This window comes from Caloenas nicobarica, chromosome Z, assembly GCF_036013445.1.
Source record: "Caloenas nicobarica isolate bCalNic1 chromosome Z, bCalNic1.hap1, whole genome shotgun sequence".
NCBI lineage: Eukaryota > Metazoa > Chordata > Aves > Columbiformes > Columbidae > Caloenas > Caloenas nicobarica.
The window spans coordinates 75961131-75984837 of NC_088284.1; the positions used below are offsets into that span (position 1 = coordinate 75961131).

General features: G+C 56.3%; 2 protein-coding genes across 2 annotated transcripts; both read left to right on the forward strand.

The window, feature by feature from the left end:
• Positions 1-8027: 8027 nt before the first annotated feature.
• Positions 8028-15121, forward strand: LOC136002120 (SUN domain-containing protein 3-like; the record flags this gene model as incomplete). Its single annotated transcript, XM_065656954.1, has 10 exons — positions 8028-8057; positions 8285-8369; positions 8507-8622; positions 9242-9409; positions 9769-9855; positions 10443-10585; positions 10672-10965; positions 13171-13289; positions 14474-14537; positions 15079-15121. Coding segments are annotated over 10 exons (1149 nt in total), but the record flags the coding sequence as incomplete, so codon positions are not given.
• A 754-nt stretch (positions 15122-15875) lies between these two features.
• Positions 15876-22967, forward strand: LOC136002121 (SUN domain-containing protein 3-like; the record flags this gene model as incomplete). The annotated part of the gene is made up of 9 exons (XM_065656955.1): positions 15876-15905; positions 16133-16217; positions 16355-16470; positions 17090-17257; positions 17617-17703; positions 18291-18433; positions 18520-18616; positions 18664-18812; positions 22925-22967. Coding segments are annotated over 9 exons (918 nt in total), but the record flags the coding sequence as incomplete, so codon positions are not given.
• Between the last annotated feature and the right edge of the window lie 740 nt (positions 22968-23707).

The window sequence follows — 23707 nt, forward strand, 5'->3', positions numbered from 1 at the left end:
CCCTCTCTGCACAAGGCTTGGAGCCTGCCTGCAGAGACTGGGCAGCTGCTGGACAAGAGCTGCTTTCCCTGTGTCTCCAGGAAGTCACAGGCTTGGCTGGAGCAGATGCGGCAACTCAAGGAGACACAGGCTCAGGTGTCTGCTGCCAAGAGGAACATCCTGCAGGCAGTGAGATTGGTCCTGGAAGAGCATGGTGTCCAAGAGGAGAAGAGAGAGGTAAAGGTGCCAGGGGTAGATCTGGGACCCTGCTACCTTTTTGGGCTCCCTCCTGCTGCTTCCTCTTGGCACTCTCCAAGTCGGCAGCTTTTCCCACAGGTCTTGCCTTGGGGTTTCTGATGCAGAGGCACTCTTTGGCTCGGTGCTAGGCCTCAGTGTTCATGCAGAGCAGCCGGTGAGAGTCTTTGTGTTCACTGCCATAACTCCATTCCCCACATTTTTCCCAGGAAATTTTGGACTTGACCCAGAGGGCAATGGAAAAGGTGCTGGAAAACTACCACCAGATGCCTGACTGGGCAATGGGATCCATAGGTACGCAGACAGGAAATCTCGCTGCCCTTAGTTTGGGTGTGGCACCCCCCAAAGTCTGCCCAGCTCTGCTTTCAAGCCTGACAAATAGAGCTGAATGCGCTGCTTCAGCTCCTAACCTCTGGCCGTCTTCACGTCAGGTGGCACCATCGACAAGCAGAGGACATCCAAGACTTATGTTGGACAAGGCGACAAGACCTGGTGGCTTTCTCCATTTGACTTTTTTTCTGCAAACGGTCCAGAGACAATCTTGCAGGTATCACAGAGAAAGCCTGACTTGTGGCTCAGCTCCTGGCAGACCAAGGGCACAGCCCTTCCCCTCAGTCCGGCCGTGTCACTCAGCCCTGCGGTCTGCAAGGCATTCCCGACCCCCTGATCCCTGGCAGCACTGCCCTCCCATCAGGAGGGGGACAGAGCGAAACCCAGCTTCTGTGACCTTCCTAGCACCCTTGGCTGCAGTTGGCCAAGGAACGTGGTCCTTGGCAGCCCCACTGCCTCACCTCATCTCTCTCTGAAGGCCCCTTTCCAGAGGGGGTGGCAGTGGTGGGGGGTGCTGAGCCATGGTAGCAGGCAGAGACGATCCATGGGCCCTGCACTGCAGCCTAGTTTTCAAAGGGAGATGTGGTGAGGTCCACTAGGAGACCTGCCCTGTCTCTGCAAATTCTGAGAAAGCAGAGACAGCTTGCAAAAGGCGGTAGAGCTCAGAGGTTTTCTAGAATCACCTCCATATTGCCCTATTATCCATAGGCTTGTATTAATTTAGGAGGAGGACTGAAGCCCACATGCAAGGCAAGGTCTCTGCTTCTGGCCTAACAGGAAGCGCTCTTGTCTCTTTGGTTGCCTTGCCACTGATGCTCATGGCTTTCTGCTTTCAGCACCGTATTGCCCCTGGAAAATGCTGGGCTTTCCGAGGATCTCGGGGACACGTGGTCATCCGGCTGCCTGTAGACATCTGGCCAACGGCTTTCACTGTCTGGCACATCTCCGAGGCAGTCTCTCCTCATGGGGAAGTCAGCGAAGCCCCGAAAGAGTTTGCTGTCTTTGTAAGTCGTTGCCTTGCGCTTCTCAGGTGTGCCTGGCCCCAGGGAAAAGCTGTTCCAGAGCTGTGCTTCCCATGGCGCCTTCCTCAGACATCTCCCTGGGGCTGGCTGCTGCAGAGCACGGCATCCCCTGGGCACTGCTGGGGGCACGTGGGGTTCTGTGCCTCTGGGGCTTGTCTGCTTCGTGGCCAAGCATCCTGGAGCACGTGCTCAAAGCAGCCTGACCCAGAGGCACCCGAAGCTGTGTAGACTACCGCTAGAGCCCAGGGAGGTGGGGAAGGGTTCCTGGCTTTGGCCTCGGCGTGCCCTTCTCCTGACGCCCGCTCGGGCCTGACCTGCTGCCTTTGTCTCTTGTCTTTGAGGGAGTGGATGAGGCAGGGGCAGAAACTCCCCTGGGGACGTTCACCTACGACGTGAACAAGGAGATCGCTCAGACGTTCCATGTGCAGGTACCGCCGGAGCTGTGGCAGGATGCCCAGGGAGAAGGCAGCACTGTCTGCAAGTCGCTGGGGGAAAGAGGGCAGAGGATCAGCCCAGCCAGGCTCTGCTCTCCCACGCTCCTTGTTGTCTGCGGGGAAGAGAGCAAGGGGAAGAAAATGGTGCTTTGCTGTGCTGGCCGAGGCAGCTGCCCCACCTTTGCCAGGGCTTTCCTTTTCCTTGGGCCATTGCAGAGAAAGCAGCAGTGGGAGCAGGGCCGGGAAGGGAACCAGTCCCCGTCAGGGGGATGGCAGGAGGGAGGACGGCAGACGTGTTCCCCCCTCAGCAGGACTGTCCCCAGCTGCCACGGCAGGCCGGGCAGCCAAGCGCCTCCGGGTTCCACAGCTGCCCTCAGCAGCCTCTGAGGCCAGGCCTTGGCTTTCCAGGCACAGAGGGCTCCTGCGGGGTGCTGGCAAAGAGGAGCCTGGTTGCCCTAGCTCCTCCTTGGTCAGTGCTGCCATTTGGTCCTCAGCAGGGGGAGAGTGCGCAGAGGGGGCTCTGGCGATGTGATGTGGCTCTTGCCACCTGTGTAATGCTAGCTCCCCCCGTTTCTTTCCAGAAGGAGCTTCCCAGGACCTTTCGGTACATCAGATTCCAGGTGGAGAGCAACTGGGGAAACCCAGAGTACACCTGTGTGTACCGAGTACAGGTGCACGGGAAGAGGGCAGGACATGATGGCGACCGGCAAGCGCTACAGGTCCTGTAGGAAGATTAATAAAGAAGTTGTTTGGCAGCTTGTGTATCTTCATTGCTGGGATAGCTCTCTGGGAACGGGTCTTCACGGGCAGCCACAGCGGAGGACCTGGTGAGGTCCTCCTGGTCTTCTTGGGGCTGGATGAAGATCTCCTGGTCCAGCTGCTGGAGGCCATGCTCCACAACCGCTTGGTGACATTAGTGCATCAGTTTATTGACGGCGCTGTGCAACTCTGCAGCAGGGAGCCCCAGGTGTGCTGGGCCTGGAGGACGGCCGTGCTGCCGGGGAGCGGGAGCGCAGCCCCATGGCTGCCCTGGCCCCGCTGCCTCCCAAGGATGGTCTCCCCTGCCTGGTCCGGCCCCCTCCAGCAGCCCTGAAGGAGACAACGTGGGCGTCCAGCCCAGCACCTCAGCAGCTGCCCTCCGTGGGGGTCCCGGCAGCCCTCCCTCTGCCCCCTTCCTATCCCTGGGGAGCAGGAAGAGCCCCAGGAGGAGTTCGAGGAGGCCGCGCCACGTCCATCTTTCGCCAGTCAGCGCAGGGAATGGTCTCCTGGGGGCCACGGCGACCCCCGAAGAGGAGGGCCGGCAGCCCCCAGGCCTCTTCTCCAGCCACCAAGAGACCACCCCGCCAGCAGCACTAGAACGGCCGTGGCTCTGCCCAAACCAGATCTGGGGCAGCAGCTGGGGCTTGTGGCGGACACCAAGGGCTTCTGGCCTGCTAGGCCTGGTTGTCAGGCAGTAAAAGACAATAAAGGCCGGAAACGTGCAGAGGAAGTCTTGGTGTTACTAATAGTGCAGGTGGCGTTGCTGTCCCCACGTGTGCTGCTTCCTCCCCCTTCTCCTGGGGCTGTGCCCACCGTTTCCTCTCGTTCCCCTTGCAGAGCACCACAGGGCTTTTTCCTCTGCTCTTGCACAGCATCCTTGCCGTGCTTGGACCATCATGGGGCTGGACCTGTGTTCTGCGAGTGCACCTCTCCCCAGAGCAAGCGCCGTGGGTCTTCATAATTTTACAGAAGTGGCTTAGCAGTATTATGAGTTCCCATTCACAGCTGGAAGGCTTAAGATTCCTTAGAGAGAACCAGGAGCCCTCAAAAGCTCCAATAAGGTGAAAGGCCAGAGGCCTTTGTTGCTCCTTAGCTCATTGTTGGTATGTAAATCACAATTCGCCTTATCCTGAGTATCCCACCTCCTGCTACTAGCCTACAATATTTGAGGTTTCAGTCTGACAATGTCCCATCTCCTGAGGCTGGAGCTACTGGTTTGGCACAAGGTTTGAGATGTAATTCTTTTCAGTCTCTGACAGTTACCAAGGGGCATAATGGAACATTTCTAAAGTAACTTCAAGTTCATCTGTACATAAGGACAGCCTAAAAACCAGTGACTGAGTGGGATTTGTTAAGTCCTAGATCCACCCAGCTGTTATGTTGTCTGGGATTAGGGCAGCAAGGAGGACATTCATGAGTGCTGTGGGGCAAAGAGCAATGTGGCCTGAGCAAGTGTTGTTTCTTGAACACCAATGTCATGTCCCGTAGTAGTTCTCCATAACGACTGGGGAAACTGTCCCAAAAGGGCTCCTTCAGTTATCCCTAAAATCTCATTTACACTAAATCCAAGGCACTGAAAGTGCTCAGCAGGGCAGGGAGCCCAGGTGGGTGGAGAACTGGTCACACACGCAGGGCGTCCCCCACAGCCCTGGGCTGCCCACACTGGGCACCACAAAACTGCCCACACAGCCACAGAGCCAGCAGCAGGGACAAGGAACATGCGAGGCCTGCCTGCCTGCCAGAATGCTGGGGGGAAAGAACAAGGGCGTATGTGGTTGCAGGTGTTGTCAGCACCAGAGATCTTGTAAGCAACCACAGTAGTGGGGCTGGGAGGCAGGCGGAGAAGGGGAGAGGAGCTGGGGAAAGGATTTTGGTGCAGGCAGAGCTTGCAAACAGTCCTCCCAAGTACAGAGGGCCTGCTGTGCTCCACAGAGGCCTTCCTGATCCCTTGCACCACAGCTCTTTATTTGCTTTCCTCAGGCTCACAAACTCTTCCACCGTTGCCGGCATCCCTAAGCCTGGGGGAACAGTAATGAGTGACTATGCCAAGCACTAGGAACGGGTGAGAGGGTTTAAGCTGGGGGAAGGGGAAAGCAAAAAGCGGGAACTGGTGTTCTTGGTAGCCCTTCCCTCCCACCGTGGCACATGTTGCATCCTGTGCTCCATAAGAGTGCTCTTCAAGCTGTGGTCAGGCACCGCTGCTGGGCTGCCTGCCACCAGAAACCATCAACTCAAATCTAACCCAGCATCACTACACAAAAAACATGGACACGCTGCTGCCCAAGCTAAAAATCACAGCAAAAAGTACAGTGTGTTGGAAGGGAAGAATAAAAGTGATGAGTGACTATTCAGAGATTAACTTACTGTTCACTTGATTGGAAATGCAAAGCGGTGTGATGGCAGAGGACTAGCTGGCCCATAGAATTCCCTTCAGAAGGCTAGCTACTGAGTGGATTTAGCCCCACCACACAGCAATCGTAGCGTGGTCACATAGGGAACCCGCATCACTCTTCAGAGCCCTCTGGTGCCTTTCGGAACATCAGATTCCAGGTGGAGAGCAACTGGGGAAACCCAGAGTACACCTGTGTGTACCGAGTACAGGTGCATGGAAGAGGGCGAGACATGACGACCACACGCAGGCACCACAGCTCCTTTAGGGAGAGTAATAAAGAAGTTGTGTGGCAGCTCTGCTTGTGCACTGGAACAGGCGGCTCAGGGAAGCAGTTGAGTCACTGTCCCTGGAGGTGTTTAAAAGATGTGTAGATGGACATGGCTTAGTGCCAGAGTAAGGTCAGTGGTTGGTTCTGATGAGGGTCTCTTGCAGCCAAAGTGATACTCTGAATCTGTGATTTCAATAAATGCAACCCCAGAATATTTGCTGAAGTTCCCAACATCATAGTGGTTTTGGTGGGGGTGGCATCTCCAGGCAGCCAACGCTTTCCTCGAGCCACGGGCTGAGGCTTGGAATATCTGAACACATCGGTTAACCCATATCTGGTTTTGTAGGGCTTGTAATGACCACAGCCAGATCCCACCAGGCAATAAAACGGGGCCCCAGCTGAAGACCCCCTTTGAGTGGTCTTCTCAGAGCAGGAGGTCTGTCAACGGAGCCCTCCCTTAGGTTGGGACACTGTTTAAGCAGCCTTCCTGGCACTAAGTGCCCTCGCCTCCTCTTTGGTGACTTTTCTTCTGGATTTATTCTTACGTGAGTCCCATCCCAAACCAGGCAAGCGATTATTTTCTGCTGGGTACCCTTGAGTGAAAGAGGCCTCTTGTTCTGTTTTTTTGGGAGCGAATGCATGCTGTGGATCCTCATTATTCTTATGTGGTCGTACGATAATTATATCCTCAACTGGTATGCGAACCTGTTTTAGAATGTTGTCAGAGAGATAAATGATTTGGAGAAAACCTCTTTCTAGTTGGTTTATTGGCTAAAGAGTTCTGGCTAGAATGAAGTCTGTTTGCCTGCCTGAATGGACTTTTCGTTTGCCTCCGGGACACACCTGCACACCAAGTTTGGGGCGAGTGCTTAAATCAGTTCTGCCTCTGGACTGACCCCGGTGGCTCCGCAGTTCACTGTCATCAGCACCTGGCAATGCCTGAGTGCAAAAAGGGCAATTCCCTGATCTAGCTGAGTGGTCAAACTCTGCGAATTCTCACCAAACGACCTTCCTGCCTGGAGCACAGGTCAGGGCATCGCCTGGCACAGGAGGAGATGCGTCAGGGCACAGCAGCTTGCCCGGGCAGACAAGTAGGTGCTGGTCCCGGTGCTCCGGGTGCTTCTGGGGCCCTTGTCTCGGGGAGCTGCAGGTGTGGGTGAACCCACAGGGTCTGTCCCTCCAAAAGGGCACAGCAGCCCCCGCCAGGGCAGCCCCTCTGAGGTCTTAATGGACGTCACCAGTCGGCTGTGGTGAGGTCATAATCGCTGCCCTCTGTAAAATCCCACGTTGCAGACGTGGGCAGCAGCACAAAGCTGGTGCTTTGAGCAGCTGGTGGACGGCTCGAGAAGTGGCGTTTGCATCTCGAGACGAGACCAGGATTTTCGCTCCACGTGGCCAGTGTGCTGGGCCTGCAGAGGTGCCAGACATGTTTGCCACGAGGGTGCTGGGGCTCTTTGCCCTGTGCATTTTCATCGCGTTTTGTGAGTATCCCCGACCAAAACCGGCCCACTCAGTGTGCAGGAGAGGGACCAGCTGCTGAGGAAAATAACCCTCTCTTCTCAATGTGACCCACAGCTGCTGGTTTTTACTACTTTGACTTGCCGGTCTGGGGACTTGGAACGTTGCGTGTAAGTGTCTCTTGCTGTGTAAAGCCAACACTTGCCAAGGCCATAGCTCTGCCCTCCTGCCTGGCCTGGGAAGATGGGACACCTAGTACGAAATGCCCATCACCGCTGAGGGAGAGGGTGGGATGTGTTGGGGTCACTGCTGTCTGTCCTTCAATCTCCTTAGCGCCTGCATGGGGTTCAACTCGGAGAGGGATCTTCCCGAGTGAGCTCTGCAGGCTGCCAGGCTGAGGCATGGAGCACTTTGGCAGAAGGTGCCTTTGCTGCCTGCATGGCTCTCGGAGTGCTTTGGCGGTCAGGTGGAGACCCGAAAGATGCTCTGCTGGACGTGGCTGTTACAGACCCCAGGCTTCGGGTCAGGGTCTCCCAAAGAGAATCCAAGCAGCCGGAATTTCTGCCAGCTCTGCCTGGTAGAGTCTCCTTTGGGAAGCCCGGGCAGTGTTCCTCATGCTTGCTGCAATGGAGTGTCTCTCCAAAGGGTCCATTTTGTCAGCCAACGAGCTTCTCCAGAGGTCCACCATCCCTGTTCTTTATCTTGCAGGACAAGTCAGAGCTTTCTGAAGAGGAGCTGGAGTCTCTGAGGTAAGAGCACTTTCTTGCCAGGGCACGAACTCTGTGGAGCCATCTCAGCTGGCTTGGTGCTGCCCACACTCACTCGCCTGGCATCCAGGACTCCTGAGCTTCCCGCTCTGCCAGCTGTGGTGCTGGAAGGGAGCCATTTGTGAAGCAGAGGAAGGAAAGGGGCTGGGAGACGGGGCTGAGCCAAGCCCAGGGGGCCCCTCTCTGCACAAGGCTTGGAGCCTGCCTGCAGAGACTGGGCAGCTGCTGGACAAGAGCTGCTTTCCCTGTGTCTCCAGGAAGTCACAGGCTTGGCTGGAGCAGATGCGGCAACTCAAGGAGACACAGGCTCAGGTGTCTGCTGCCAAGAGGAACATCCTGCAGGCAGTGAGATTGGTCCTGGAAGAGCATGGTGTCCAAGAGGAGAAGAGAGAGGTAAAGGTGCCAGGGGTAGATCTGGGACCCTGCTACCTTTTTGGGCTCCCTCCTGCTGCTTCCTCTTGGCACTCTCCAAGTCGGCAGCTTTTCCCACAGGTCTTGCCTTGGGGTTTCTGATGCAGAGGCACTCTTTGGCTCGGTGCTAGGCCTCAGTGTTCATGCAGAGCAGCCGGTGAGAGTCTTTGTGTTCACTGCCATAACTCCATTCCCCACATTTTTCCCAGGAAATTTTGGACTTGACCCAGAGGGCAATGGAAAAGGTGCTGGAAAACTACCACCAGATGCCTGATTGGGCAATGGGATCCATAGGTACACAGACAGGAAATCTCGCTGCCCTTGGTTTGGGTGTGGCACCCCCCAAAGTCTGCCCAGCTCTGCTTTCAAGCCTGACAAATAGAGCTGAATGCGCTGCTTCAGCTCCTAACCTCTGGCCATCTTCACGTCAGGTGGCACCATCGACAAGCAGAGGACATCCAAGACTTATGTTGGACAAGGCGACAAGACCTGGTGGCTTTCTCCATTTGACTTTTTTTCTGCAAACGGTCCAGGGACAATCTTGCAGGTATCACAGAGAAAGCCTGACTTGTGGTTCAGCTCCTGGCGGACCAAGGGCACAGCCCTTCCCCTCAGTCCGGCCGTGTCACTCAGCCCTGCGGTCTGCAAGGCATTCCCGACCCCCTGATCCCTGGCAGCACTGCCCTCCCATCAGGAGGGGGACAGAGCGAAACCCAGCTTCTGTGACCTTCCTAGCACCCTTGGCTGCAGTTGGCCAAGGAACGTGGTCCTTGGCAGCCCCACTGCCTCACCTCATCTCTCTCTGAAGGCCCCTTTCCAGAGGGGGTGGCAGTGGTGGGGGGTGCTGAGCCATGGTAGCAGGCAGAGACGATCCATGGGCCCTGCACTGCAGCCTAGTTTTCAAAGGGAGATGTGGTGAGGTCCACTAGGAGACCTGCCCTGTCTCTGCAAATTCTGAGAAAGCAGAGACAGCTTGCAAAAGGTGGTAGAGCTCAGAGGTTTTCTAGAATCACCTCCATATTGCCCTGTTATCCATAGGCTTGTATTAATTTAGGAGGAGGACTGAAGCCCACATGCAAGGCAAGGTCTCTGCTTCTGGCCTAACAGGAAGCTCTCTTGTCTCTTTGGTTGCCTCGCCACTGATGCTCATGGCTTTCTGCTTTCAGCACCGTATTGCCCCTGGAAAATGCTGGGCTTTCCGAGGATCTCGGGGACACGTGGTCATCCGGCTGCCTGTAGACATCTGGCCAACGGCTTTCACTGTCTGGCACATCTCCGAGGCAGTCTCTCCTCATGGGGAAGTCAGCGAAGCCCCGAAAGAGTTTGCTGTCTTTGTAAGTCGTTGCCTTGCGCTTCTCAGGTGTGCCTGGCCCCAGGGAAAAGCTGTTCCAGAGCTGTGCTTCCCATGGCGCCTTCCTCAGACATCTCCCTGGGGCTGGCTGCTGCAGAGCACGGCATCCCCTGGGCACTGCTGGGGGCACGTGGGGTTCTGTGCCTCTGGGGCTTGTCTGCTTCGTGGCCAAGCATCCTGGAGCACGCGCTCAAAGCAGCCTGACCCAGAGGCACCCGAAGCTGTGTAGACTACCGCTAGAGCCCAGGGAGGTGGGGAAGGGTTCCTGGCTTTGGCCTCGGCGTGCCCTTCTCCTGACGCCCGCTCGGGCCTGACCTGCTGCCTTTGCCTCTTGTCTTTGAGGGAGTGGATGAGGCAGGGGCAGAAACTCCCCTGGGGACGTTCACCTACGACGTGAACAAGGAGATCGCTCAGACGTTCCATGTGCAGGTACCGCCGGAGCTGTGGCAGGATGCCCAGGGAGAAGGCAGCACTGTCTGCAAGTCGCTGGGGGAAAGAGGGCAGAGGATCAGCCCAGCCAGGCTCTGCTCTGCCACGCTCCCTGTTGTCTGCGGGGAAGAGAGCAAGGGGAAGAAAATGGTGCTTTGCTGTGCTGGCCGAGGCAGCTGCTCCACCTTTGCCAGGGCTTTCCTTTTCCTTGGGCCATTGCAGAGAAAGCAGCAGTGGGAGCAGGGCCGGGAAGGGAACCAGTCCCCGTCAGGGGGATGGCGGGAGGGAGGACGGCAGACGTGTTCCCCCCTCAGCAGGACTGTCCCCAGCTGCCACGGCAGGCCGGGCAGCCAAGCGCCTCCGGGTTCCACAGCTGCCCTCAGCAGCCTCTGAGGCCAGGCCTTGGCTTTCCAGGCACAGAGGGCTCCTGCGGGGCGCTGGCAAAGAGGAGCCTGGTTGCCCTTGCTCCTCCTTGGTCAGTGCTGCCATTTGGTCCTCAGCAGGGGGAGAGTGCGCAGAGGGGGCTCTGGCGATGTGATGTGGCTCTTGCCACCTGTGTAATGCTAGCTCCCCCCGTTTCTTTCCAGAAGGAGCTTCCCAGGACCTTTCGGTACATCAGATTCCAGGTGGAGAGCAACTGGGGAAACCCAGAGTACACCTGTTTGTACCGAGTACAGGTGCACGGGAAGAGGGCGGGACATGATGGCGACCGGCAAGCGCTACAGGTCCTGTAGGAAGATTAATAAAGAAGTTGTTTGGCAGCTTGTGTATCTTCATTGCTGGGATAGCTCTCTGGGAACGGGTCTTCACGGGCAGCCACAGCGGAGGACCTGGTGAGGTCCTCCTGGTCTTCTTGGGGCTGGATGAAGATCTCCTGGTCCAGCTGCTGGGGGCCACGCTCCACAACCGCTTGGTGACATTAGTGCATCAGTTTATTGACGGCGCTGTGCAACTCTGCAGCAGGGAGCCCCGCCGTGTGCTGGGCCTGGAGGACAGCCGTGCTGCCGGGGAGCGGGAGCGCAGCCCCGTGGCTGCCCTGGCCCCGCTGCCTCCCAAGGATGGTCTCCCCTGCCTGGTCCGGCCCCCTCCAGCAGCCCTGAAGGAGACAACGTGGGCGACCGGCCCGGCACCTCAGCAGCTGCCCTCCGTGGGGGTCCCGGCAGCCCTCCCTCTGCCCCCTTCCTATCCCTGGGGAGCAGGAAGAGCCCCAGGAGGAGTTCGAGGAGGCCGCGCCACGTCCATCTTTTGCCAGTCAGCGCAGGGAATGGTCTCCTGGGGGCCACGGCGACCCCCGAAGAGGAGGGCCGGCAGGGCAGCCCCCAGGCCTCTTCTCCAGCCACCAAGAGACCACCCCGCCGGCAGCACTAGAACGGCCCAGGCTCTGCCCAAACCAGATCTGGGCCAGCAGCTGGGGCTTGTGGCGGACACCAAGGGCTCCTGGCCTGCTAGGCCTGGTTGTCAGGCAGTAAAAGACAATAAAGGCCGGAAACGTGCAGAGGAAGTCTTGGTGTTACTAATAGTGCAGGTGGCGTTGCTGTCCCCACGTGTGCTGCTTCCTCCCCCTTCTCCTGGGGCTGTGCCCACCGTTTCCTCTCGTTCCCCTTGCAGAGCACCACAGGGCTTTTTCCTCTGCTCTTGCACAGCATCCTTGCCGTGCTTGGACCATCATGGGGCTGGACCTGTGTTCTGCGAGTGCACCTCTCCCCAGAGCAAGCGCCGTGGGTCTTCATAATTTTACAGAAGTGGCTTAGCAGTATTATGAGTTCCCATTCACAGCTGGAAGGCTTAAGATTCCTTAGAGAGAACCAGGAGCCCTCAAAAGCTCCAATAAGGTGAAAGGCCAGAGGCCTTTGTTGCTCCTTAGCTCATTGTTGGTATGTAAATCACAATTCGCCTTATCCTGAGTATCCCACCTCCTGCTACTAGCCTACAATATTTGAGGTTTCAGTCTGACAATGTCCCATCTCCTGAGGCTGGAGCTACTGGTTTGGCACAAGGTTTGAGATGTAATTCTTTTCAGTCTCTGACAGTTACCAAGGGGCATAATGGAACATTTCTTAAGTAACTTCAAGTTCATCTGTACATAAGGACAGCCTAAAAACCAGTGACTGAGTGGGATTTGTTAAGTCCTAGATCCACCCAGCTGTTATGTTGTCTGGGATTAGGGCAGCAAGGAGGACATTCATGAGTGCTGTGGGGCAAAGAGCAATGTGGCCTGAGCAAGTGTTGTTTCTTGAACACCAATGTCATGTCCCGTAGTAGTTCTCCATAACGACTGGGGAAACTGTCCCAAAGGGGCTCCTTCAGTTATCCCTAAAATCTCATTTACACTAAATCCAAGGCACTGAAAGTGCTCAGCAGGGCAGGGAGCCCAGGTGGGTGGAGAACTGGTCACACACGCAGGGCGTCCCCCACAGCCCTGGGCTGCCCACACTGGGCACCACAAAACTGCCCACACAGCCACAGAGCCAGCAGCAGGGACAAGGAACATGCGAGGCCTGCCTGCCTGCCAGAATGCTGGGGGGAAAGAACAAGGGCGTATGTGGTTGCAGGTGTTGTCAGCACCAGAGATCTTGTAAGCAACCACAGTAGTGGGGCTGGGAGGCAGGCGGAGAAGGGGAGAGGAGCTGGGGAAAGGATTTTGGTGCAGGCAGAGCTTGCAAACAGTCCTCCCAAGTACAGAGGGCCTGCTGTGCTCCACAGAGGCCTTCCTGATCCCTTGCACCACAGCTCTTTATTTGCTTTCCTCAGGCTCACAAACTCTTCCACCGTTGCCAGCATCCCGAAGCCTGCGGGAACAGTAATGAGTGACTATGCCAAGCACTAGGAACGGGTGAGAGGGTTTAAGCTGGGGGAAGGGGAAAGCAAAAAGCGGGGACTGGTGTTCTTGGTAGCCCTTCCCTCCCACCGTGGCACATGTTGCATCCTGTGCTCCATAAGAGTGCTCTTCAAGCTGTGGTCAGGCACCGCTGCTGGGCTGCCTGCCACCAGAAACCATCAACTCAAATCTAACCCAGCATCACTACACAAAAAAACATGGACACGCTGCTGCCCAAGCTAAAAATCACAGCAAAAAGTACAGTGTGTTGGAAGGGAAGAATAAAAGTGATGAGTGACTATTCAGAGATTAACTTACTGTTCACTTGATTGGAAATGCAAAGCGGTGTGATGGCAGAGGACTAGCTGGCCCATAGAATTCCCTTCAGAAGGCTAGCTACTGAGTGGATTTAGCCCCACCACACAGCAATCATAGCGTGGTCACATAGGGAACCCGCATCACTCTTCAGAGCCCTCTGGTGCCTTTCGGAACATCAGATTCCAGGTGGAGAGCAACTGGGGAAACCCAGAGTACACCTATGTGTACCGAGTACAGGTGCATGGAAGAGGGCGAGACATGACGACCACACGCAGGCACCACAGCTCCTTTAGGGAGAGTAATAAAGAAGTTGTGTGGCAGCTCTGCTTGTGCACTGGAACAGGCGGCTCAGGGAAGCAGTTGAGTCACTGTCCCTGGAGGTGTTTAAAAGATGTGTAGATGGACGTGGCTTAGTGCCAGAGTAAGGTCAGTGGTTGGTTCTGATGAGGGTCTCTTGCAGCCAAAGTGATACTCTGAATCTGTGATTTCAATAAATGCAACCCCAGAATATTTGCTGAAGTTCCCAACATCATAGTGGTTTTGGTGGGGGTGGCATCTCCAGGCAGCCAACGCTTTCCTCGAGCCACGGGCTGAGGCTTGGAATATCTGAACACATCGGTTAACCCATATCTGGTTTTGTAGGGCTTGTAATGACCACAGCCAGATCCCACCAGGCAATAAAATGGGGCCCCAGCTGAAGACCCCCTTTGAGTGGTCTTCTCAGAGCAGGAGGTCTGTCAACGGAGCCCTCCCTTAGGTTGGGACACTGTTTAAGCAGCCTTCCTGGCACTAAGTGCCCTCGCCTCCTCTTTGGTGACTTTTCTTCTGGATTTATTCTTACGTGAGTCCCATCCCAAACCAGGCAAGCGATTATTTTCTGCTGGGTACCCTTGAGTGAAAGAGGCCTCTTGTTCTGTTTTTTTGGGAGCGAATGCATGCTGTGGATCCTCATTATTCTTATGTGGTCGTACGATAATTATATCCTCAACTGGTATGCGAACCTGTTTTAGAATGTTGTCAGAGAGATAAATGATTTGGAGAAAACCTCTTTCTAGTTGGTTTATTGGCTAAAGAGTTCTGGCTAGAATGAAGTCTGTTTGCCTGCCTGAATGGACTTTTCGTTTGCCTCCGGGACACACCTGCACACCAAGTTTGGGGGGAGTGCTTAAACCAGTTCTGCCTCTGGACTGACCCCGGTGGCTCCGCAGTTCACTGTCATCAGCACCTGGCAATGCCTGAGTGCAAAAAGGGCAATTCCCTGATCTAGCTGAGTGGTCAAACTCTGCGAATTCTCACCAAACGACCTTCCTGCCTGGAGCACAGGTCAGGGCATCGCCTGGCACAGGAGGAGATGCGTCAGGGCACAGCAGCTTGCCCGGGCAGACAAGTAGGTGCTGGTCCCGGTGCTCCGGGTGCTTCTGGGGCCCTTGTCTCGGGGAGCTGCAGGTGTGGGTGAACCCACCGGGTCTGTCCCTCCAAAAGGGCACAGCAGCCCCCGCCAGGGCAGCCCCTCTGAGGTCTTAATGGACGTCACCAGTCGGCTGTGGTGAGGTCATAATCGCTGCCCTCTGTAAAATCCCACGTTGCAGACGTGGGCAGCAGCACAAAGCTGGTGCTTTGAGCAGCTGGTGGACGGCTCGAGAAGTGGCGTTTGCATCTCGAGACGAGACCAGGATTTTCGCTCCACGTGGCCAGTGTGCTGGGCCTGCAGAGGTGCCAGACATGTTTGCCACGAGGGTGCTGGGGCTCTTTGCCCTGTGCATTTTCATCGCGTTTTGTGAGTATCCCCGACCAAAACCGGCCCACTCAGTGTGCGGGAGAGGGACCAGCTGCTGAGGAAAATAACTCTCTCTTCTCAATGTGACCCACAGCTGCTGGTTTTTACTACTTTGACTTGCCGGTCTGGGGACTTGGAACGTTGCGTGTAAGTGTCTCTTGCTGTGTAAAGCCAACACTTGCCAAGGCCATAGCTCTGCCCTCCTGCCTGGCCTGGGAAGATGGGACACCTAGTACGAAATGCCCATCACCGCTGAGGGAGAGGGTGGGATGTGTTGGGGTCACTGCTGTCTGTCCTTCAATCTCCTTAGCGCCTGCATGGGGTTCAACTCGGAGAGGGATCTTCCCGAGTGAGCTCTGCAGGCTGCCAGGCTGAGGCATGGAGCACTTTGGCAGAAGGTGCCTTTGCTGCCTGCATGGCTCTCGGAGTGCTTTGGCGGTCAGGTGGAGACCCGAAAGATGCTCTGCTGGACGTGGCTGTTACAGACCCCAGGCTTCGGGTCAGGGTCTCCCAAAGAGAATCCAAGCAGCCGGAATTTCTGCCAGCTCTGCCTGGTAGAGTCTCCTTTGGGAAGCCCGGGCAGTGTTCCTCATGCTTGCTGCAATGGAGTGTCTCTCCAAAGGGTCCCTTTTGTCAGCCAACGAGCTTCTTCAGAGGTCCACCATCCCTGTTCTTTATCTTGCAGGACAAGTCAGAGCTTTCTGAAGAGGAGCTGGAGTCTCTGAGGTAAGAGCACTGTCTTGCCAGGGCACGAACTCTGTGGAGCCATCTCAGCTGGCTTGGTGCTGCCCACACTCACTCGCCTGGCATCCAGGACTCCTGAGCTTCCCGCTCTGCCAGCTGTGGTGCTGGAAGGGAGCCATTTGTGAAGCAGAGGAAGGAAAGGGGCTGGGAGACGGGGCTGAGCCAAGCCCAGGGGCCCCCTCTCTGCACAAGGCTTGGAGCCTGCCTGCAGAGACTGGGCAGCTGCTGGACAAGAGCTGCTTTCCCTGTGTCTCCAGGAAGTCACAGGCTTGGCTGGAGCAGATGCGGCAACTCAAGGAGACACAGGCTCAGGTGTCTGCTGCCAAGAGGAACATCCTGCAGGCAGTGAGATTGGTCCTGGAAGAGCATGGTGTCCAAGAGGAGAAGAGAGAGGTAAAGGTGCCAGGGGTAGATCTGGGACCCTGCTACCTTTTTGGGCTCCCTCCTGCTGCTTCCTCTTGGCACTCTCCAAGTCGGCAGCTTTTCCCACAGGTCTTGCCTTGGGGTTTCTGATGCAGAGGCACTCTTTGGCTCGGTGCTAGGCCTCAGTGTTCATGCAGAGCAGCCGGTGAGAGTCTTTGTGTTCACTGCCATAACTCCATTCCCCACATTTTTCCCAGGAAATTTTGGACTTGACCCAGAGGGCAATGGAAAAGGTGCTGGAAAACTACCACCAGATGCCTGACTGGGCAATGGGATCCATAGGTACGCAGACAGGAAATCTCGCTGCCCTTAGTTTGGGTGTGGCACCCCCCAAAGTCTGCCCAGCTCTGCTTTCAAGCCTGACAAATAGAGCTGAATGCGCTGCTTCAGCTCCTAACCTCTGGCCATCTTCACGTCAGGTGGCACCATCGACAAGCAGAGGACATCCAAGACTTATGTTGGACAAGGCGACAAGACCTGGTGGCTTTCTCCATTTGACTTTTTTTCTGCAAACGGTCCAGAGACAATCTTGCAGGTATCACAGAGAAAGCCTGACTTGTGGCTCAGCTCCTGGCAGACCAAGGGCACAGCCCTTCCCCTCAGTCCGGCCGTGTCACTCAGCCCTGCGGTCTGCAAGGCATTCCCGACCCCCTGATCCCTGGCAGCACTGCCCTCCCATCAGGAGGGGGACAGAGCGAAACCCAGCTTCTGTGACCTTCCTAGCACCCTTGGCTGCAGTTGGCCAAGGAACGTGGTCCTTGGCAGCCCCACTGCCTCACCTCATCTCTCTCTGAAGGCCCCTTTCCAGAGGGGGTGGCAGTGGTGGGGGGTGCTGAGCCATGGTAGCAGGCAGAGACGATCCATGGGCCCTGCACTGCAGCCTAGTTTTCAAAGGGAGATGTGGTGAGGTCCACTAGGAGACCTGCCCTGTCTCTGCAAATTCTGAGAAAGCAGAGACAGCTTGCAAAAGGCGGTAGAGCTCAGAGGTTTTCTAGAATCACCTCCATATTGCCCTATTATCCATAGGCTTGTATTAATTTAGGAGGAGGACTGAAGCCCACATGCAAGGCAAGGTCTCTGCTTCTGGCCTAACAGGAAGCTCTCTTGTCTCTTTGGTTGCCTTGCCACTGATGCTCATGGCTTTCTGCTTTCAGCACCGTATTGCCCCTGGAAAATGCTGGGCTTTCCGAGGATCTCGGGGACACGTGGTCATCCGGCTGCCTGTAGACATCTGGCCAACGGCTTTCACTGTCTGGCACATCTCCGAGGCAGTCTCTCCTCATGGGGAAGTCAGCGAAGCCCCGAAAGAGTTTGCTGTCTTTGTAAGTCGTTGCCTTGCGCTTCTCAGGTGTGCCTGGCCCCAGGGAAAAGCTGTTCCAGAGCTGTGCTTCCCATGGCGCCTTCCTCAGACATCTCCCTGGGGCTGGCTGCTGCAGAGCACGGCATCCCCTGGGCACTGCTGGGGGCACGTGGGGTTCTGTGCCTCTGGGGCTTGTCTGCTTCGTGGCCAAGCATCCTGGAGCACGTGCTCAAAGCAGCCTGACCCAGAGGCACCCAAAGCTGTGTAGACTACCGCTAGAGCCCAGGGAGGTGGGGAAGGGTTCCTGGCTTTGGCCTCGGCGTGCCCTTCTCCTGACGCCCGCTCGGGCCTGACCTGCTGCCTTTGTCTCTTGTCTTTGAGGGAGTGGATGAGGCAGGGGCAGAAACTCCCCTGGGGACGTTCACCTACGACGTGAACAAGGAGATCGCTCAGACGTTCCATGTGCAGGTACCGCCGGAGCTGTGGCAGGATGCCCAGGGAGAAGGCAGCACTGTCTGCAAGTCGCTGGGGGAAAGAGGGCAGAGGATCAGCCCAGCCAGGCTCTGCTCTCCCACGCTCCTTGTTGTCTGCGGGGAAGAGAGCAAGGGGAAGAAAATGGTGCTTTGCTGTGCTGGCCGAGGCAGCTGCCCCACCTTTGCCAGGGCTTTCCTTTTCCTTGGGCCATTGCAGAGAAAGCAGCAGTGGGAGCAGGGCCGGGAAGGGAACCAGTCCCCGTCAGGGGGATGGCAGGAGGGAGGACGGCAGACGTGTTCCCCCCTCAGCAGGACTGTCCCCAGCTGCCACGGCAGGCTGGGCAGCCAAGCGCCTCCGGGTTCCACAGCTGCCCTCAGCAGCCTCTGAGGCCAGGCCTTGGCTTTCCAGGCACAGAGGGCTCCTGCGGGGTGCTGGCAAAGAGGAGCCTGGTTGCCCTAGCTCCTCCTTGGTCAGTGCTGCCATTTGGTCCTCAGCAGGGGGAGAGTGCGCAGAGGGGGCTCTGGCGATGTGATGTGGCTCTTGCCACCTGTGTAATGCTAGCTCCCCCCGTTTCTTTCCAGAAGGAGCTTCCCAGGACCTTTCGGTACATCAGATTCCAGGTGGAGAGCAACTGGGGAAACCCAGAGTACACCTGTGTGTACCGAGTACAGGTGCACGGGAAGAGGGCAGGACATGATGGCGACCGGCAAGCGCTACAGGTCCTGTAGGAAGATTAATAAAGAAGTTGTTTGGCAGCTTGTGTATCTTCATTGCTGGGATAGCTCTCTGGGAACGGGTCTTCACGGGCAGCCACAGCGGAGGACCTGGTGAGGTCCTCCTGGTCTTCTTGGGGCTGGATGAAGATCTCCTGGTCCAGCTGCTGGAGGCCATGCTCCACAACCGCTTGGTGACATTAGTGCATCAGTTTATTGACGGCGCTGTGCAACTCTGCAGCAGGGAGCCCCAGGTGTGCTGGGCCTGGAGGACGGCCGTGCTGCCGGGGAGCGGGAGCGCAGCCCCATGGCTGCCCTGGCCCCGCTGCCTCCCAAGGATGGTCTCCCCTGCCTGGTCCGGCCCCCTCCAGCAGCCCTGAAGGAGACAACGTGGGCGTCCAGCCCAGCACCTCAGCAGCTGCCCTCCGTGGGGGTCCCGGCAGCCCTCCCTCTGCCCCCTTCCTATCCCTGGGGAGCAGGAAGAGCCCCAGGAGGAGTTCGAGGAGGCCGCGCCACGTCCATCTTTCGCCAGTCAGCGCAGGGAATGGTCTCCTGGGGGCCACGGCGACCCCCGAAGAGGAGGGCCGGCAGGGCAGCCCCCAGGCCTCTTCTCCAGCCACCAAGAGACCACCCCGCCGGCAGCACTAGAACGGCCGTGGCTCTGCCCAAACCAGATCTGGGGCAGCAGCTGGGGCTTGTGGCGGACACCAAGGGCTTCTGGCCTGCTAGGCCTGGTTGTCAGGCAGTAAAAGACAATAAAGGCCGGAAACGTGCAGAGGAAGTCTTGGTGTTACTAATAGTGCAGGTGGCGTTGCTGTCCCCACGTGTGCTGCTTCCTCCCCCTTCTCCTGGGGCTGTGCCCACCGTTTCCTCTCGTTCCCCTTGCAGAGCACCACAGGGCTTTTTCCTCTGCTCTTGCACAGCATCCTTGCCGTGCTTGGACCATCATGGGGCTGGACCTGTGTTCTGCGAGTGCACCTCTCCCCAGAGCAAGCGCCGTGGGTCTTCATAATTTTACAGAAGTGGCTTAGCAGTATTATGAGTTCCCATTCACAGCTGGAAGGCTTAAGATTCCTTAGAGAGAACCAGGAGCCCTCAAAAGCTCCAATAAGGTGAAAGGCCAGAGGCCTTTGTTGCTCCTTAGCTCATTGTTGGTATGTAAATCACAATTCGCCTTATCCTGAGTATCCCACCTCCTGCTACTAGCCTACAATATTTGAGGTTTCAGTCTGACAATGTCCCATCTCCTGAGGCTGGAGCTACTGGTTTGGCACAAGGTTTGAGATGTAATTCTTTTCAGTCTCTGACAGTTACCAAGGGGCATAATGGAACATTTCTAAAGTAACTTCAAGTTCATCTGTACATAAGGACAGCCTAAAAACCAGTGACTGAGTGGGATTTGTTAAGTCCTAGATCCACCCAGCTGTTATGTTGTCTGGGATTAGGGCAGCAAGGAGGACATTCATGAGTGCTGTGGGGCAAAGAGCAATGTGGCCTGAGCAAGTGTTGTTTCTTGAACACCAATGTCATGTCCCGTAGTAGTTCTCCATAACGACTGGGGAAACTGTCCCAAAAGGGCTCCTTCAGTTATCCCTAAAATCTCATTTACACTAAATCCAAGGCACTGAAAGTGCTCAGCAGGGCAGGGAGCCCAGGTGGGTGGAGAACTGGTCACACACGCAGGGCGTCCCCCACAGCCCTGGGCTGCCCACACTGGGCACCACAAAACTGCCCACACAGCCACAGAGCCAGCAGCAGGGACAAGGAACATGCGAGGCCTGCCTGCCTGCCAGAATGCTGGGGGGAAAGAACAAGGGCGTATGTGGTTGCAGGTGTTGTCAGCACCAGAGATCTTGTAAGCAACCACAGTAGTGGGGCTGGGAGGCAGGCGGAGAAGGGGAGAGGAGTTGGGGAAAGGATTTTGGTGCAGGCAGAGCTTGCAAACAGTCCTCCCAAGTACAGAGGGCCTGCTGTGCTCCACAGAGGCCTTCCTGATCCCTTGCACCACAGCTCTTTATTTGCTTTCCTCAGGCTCACAAACTCTTCCACCGTTGCCAGCATCCCGAAGCCTGCGGGAACAGTAATGAGTGACTATGCCAAGCACTAGGAACGGGTGAGAGGGTTTAAGCTGGGGGAAGGGGAAAGCAAAAAGCGGGAACTGGTGTTCTTGGTAGCCCTTCCCTCCCACCGTGGCACATGTTGCATCCTGTGCTCCATAAGAGTGCTCTTCAAGCTGTGGTCAGGCACCGCTGCTGGGCTGCCTGCCACCAGAAACCATCAACTCAAATCTAACCCAGCATCACTACACAAAAAACATGGACACGCTGCTGCCCAAGCTAAAAATCACAGCAAAAAGTACAGTGTGTTGGAAGGGAAGAATAAAAGTGATGAGTGACTATTCAGAGATTAACTTACTGTTCACTTGATTGGAAATGCAAAGCGGTGTGATGGCAGAGGACTAGCTGGCCCATAGAATTCCCTTCAGAAGGCTAGCTACTGAGTGGATTTAGCCCCACCACACAGCAATCGTAGCGTGGTCACATAGGGAACCCGCATCACTCTTCAGAGCCCTCTGGTGCCTTTCGGAACATCAGATTCCAGGTGGAGAGCAACTGGGGAAACCCAGAGTACACCTGTGTGTACCGAGTACAGGTGCATGGAAGAGGGCGAGACATGACGACCACACGCAGGCACCACAGCTCCTTTAGGGAGAGTAATAAAGAAGTTGTGTGGCAGCTCTGCTTGTGCACTGGAACAGGCGGCTCAGGGAAGCAGTTGAGTCACTGTCCCTGGAGGTGTTTAAAAGATGTGTAGATGGACATGGCTTAGTGCCAGAGTAAGGTCAGTGGTTGGTTCTGATGAGGGTCTCTTGCAGCCAAAGTGATACTCTGAATCTGTGATTTCAATAAATGCAACCCCAGAATATTTGCTGAAGTTCCCAACATCATAGTGGTTTTGGTGGGGGTGGCATCTCCAGGCAGCCAACGCTTTCCTCGAGCCACGGGCTGAGGCTTGGAATATCTGAACACATCGGTTAACCCATATCTGGTTTTGTAGGGCTTGTAATGACCACAGCCAGATCCCACCAGGCAATAAAATGGGGCCCCAGCTGAAGACCCCCTTTGAGTGGTCTTCTCAGAGCAGGAGGTCTGTCAACGGAGCCCTCCCTTAGGTTGGGACACTGTTTAAGCAGCCTTCCTGGCACTAAGTGCCCTCGCCTCCTCTTTGGTGACTTTTCTTCTGGATTTATTCTTACGTGAGTCCCATCCCAAACCAGGCAAGCGATTATTTTCTGCTGGGTACCCTTGAGTGAAAGAGGCCTCTTGTTCTGTTTTTTTGGGAGCGAATGCATGCTGTGGATCCTCATTATTCTTATGTGGTCGTACGATAATTATATCCTCAACTGGTATGCGAACCTGTTTTAGAATGTTGTCAGAGAGATAAATGATTTGGAGAAAACCTCTTTCTAGTTGGTTTATTGGCTAAAGAGTTCTGGCTAGAATGAAGTCTGTTTGCCTGCCTGAATGGACTTTTCGTTTGCCTCCGGGACACACCTGCACACCAAGTTTGGGGCGAGTGCTTAAATCAGTTCTGCCTCTGGACTGACCCCGGTGGCTCCGCAGTTCACTGTCATCAGCACCTGGCAATGCCTGAGTGCAAAAAGGGCAATTCCCTGATCTAGCTGAGTGGTCAAACTCTGCGAATTCTCACCAAACGACCTTCCTGCCTGGAGCACAGGTCAGGGCATCGCCTGGCACAGGAGGAGATGCGTCAGGGCACAGCAGCTTGCCCAGGCAGACAAGTAGGTGCTGGTCCCGGTGCTCCGGGTGCTTCTGGGGCCCTTGTCTCGGGGAGCTGCAGGTGTGGGTGAACCCACAGGGTCTGTCCCTCCAAAAGGGCACAGCAGCCCCCGCCAGGGCAGCCCCTCTGAGGTCTTAATGGACGTCACCAGTCGGCTGTGGTGAGGTCATAATCGCTGCCCTCTGTAAAATCCCACGTTGCAGACGTGGGCAGCAGCACAAAGCTGGTGCTTTGAGCAGCTGGTGGACGGCTCGAGAAGTGGCGTTTGCATCTCGAGACGAGACCAGGATTTTCGCTCCACGTGGCCAGTGTGCTGGGCCTGCAGAGGTGCCAGACATGTTTGCCACGAGGGTGCTGGGGCTCTTTGCCCTGTGCATTTTCATCGCGTTTTGTGAGTATCCCCGACCAAAACCGGCCCACTCAGTGTGCAGGAGAGGGACCAGCTGCTGAGGAAAATAACCCTCTCTTCTCAATGTGACCCACAGCTGCTGGTTTTTACTACTTTGACTTGCCGGTCTGGGGACTTGGAACGTTGCGTGTAAGTGTCTCTTGCTGTGTAAAGCCAACACTTGCCAAGGCCATAGCTCTGCCCTCCTGCCTGGCCTGGGAAGATGGGACACCTAGTACGAAATGCCCATCACCGCTGAGGGAGAGGGTGGGATGTGTTGGGGTCACTGCTGTCTGTCCTTCAATCTCCTTAGCGCCTGCATGGGGTTCAACTCGGAGAGGGATCTTCCCGAGTGAGCTCTGCAGGCTGCCAGGCTGAGGCATGGAGCACTTTGGCAGAAGGTGCCTTTGCTGCCTGCATGGCTCTCGGAGTGCTTTGGCGGTCAGGTGGAGACCCGAAAGATGCTCTGCTGGACGTGGCTGTTACAGACCCCAGGCTTCGGGTCAGGGTCTCCCAAAGAGAATCCAAGCAGCCGGAATTTCTGCCAGCTCTGCCTGGTAGAGTCTCCTTTGGGAAGCCCGGGCAGTGTTCCTCATGCTTGCTGCAATGGAGTGTCTCTCCAAAGGGTCCATTTTGTCAGCCAACGAGCTTCTTCAGAGGTCCACCATCCCTGTTCTTTATCTTGCAGGACAAGTCAGAGCTTTCTGAAGAGGAGCTGGAGTCTCTGAGGTAAGAGCACTTTCTTGCCAGGGCACGAACTCTGTGGAGCCATCTCAGCTGGCTTGGTGCTGCCCACACTCACTCGCCTGGCATCCAGGACTCCTGAGCTTCCCGCTCTGCCAGCTGTGGTGCTGGAAGGGAGCCATTTGTGAAGCAGAGGAAGGAAAGGGGCTGGGAGACGGGGCTGAGCCAAGCCCAGGGGGCCCCTCTCTGCACAAGGCTTGGAGCCTGCCTGCAGAGACTGGGCAGCTGCTGGACAAGAGCTGCTTTCCCTGTGTCTCCAGGAAGTCACAGGCTTGGCTGGAGCAGATGCGGCAACTCAAGGAGACACAGGCTCAGGTGTCTGCTGCCAAGAGGAACATCCTGCAGGCAGTGA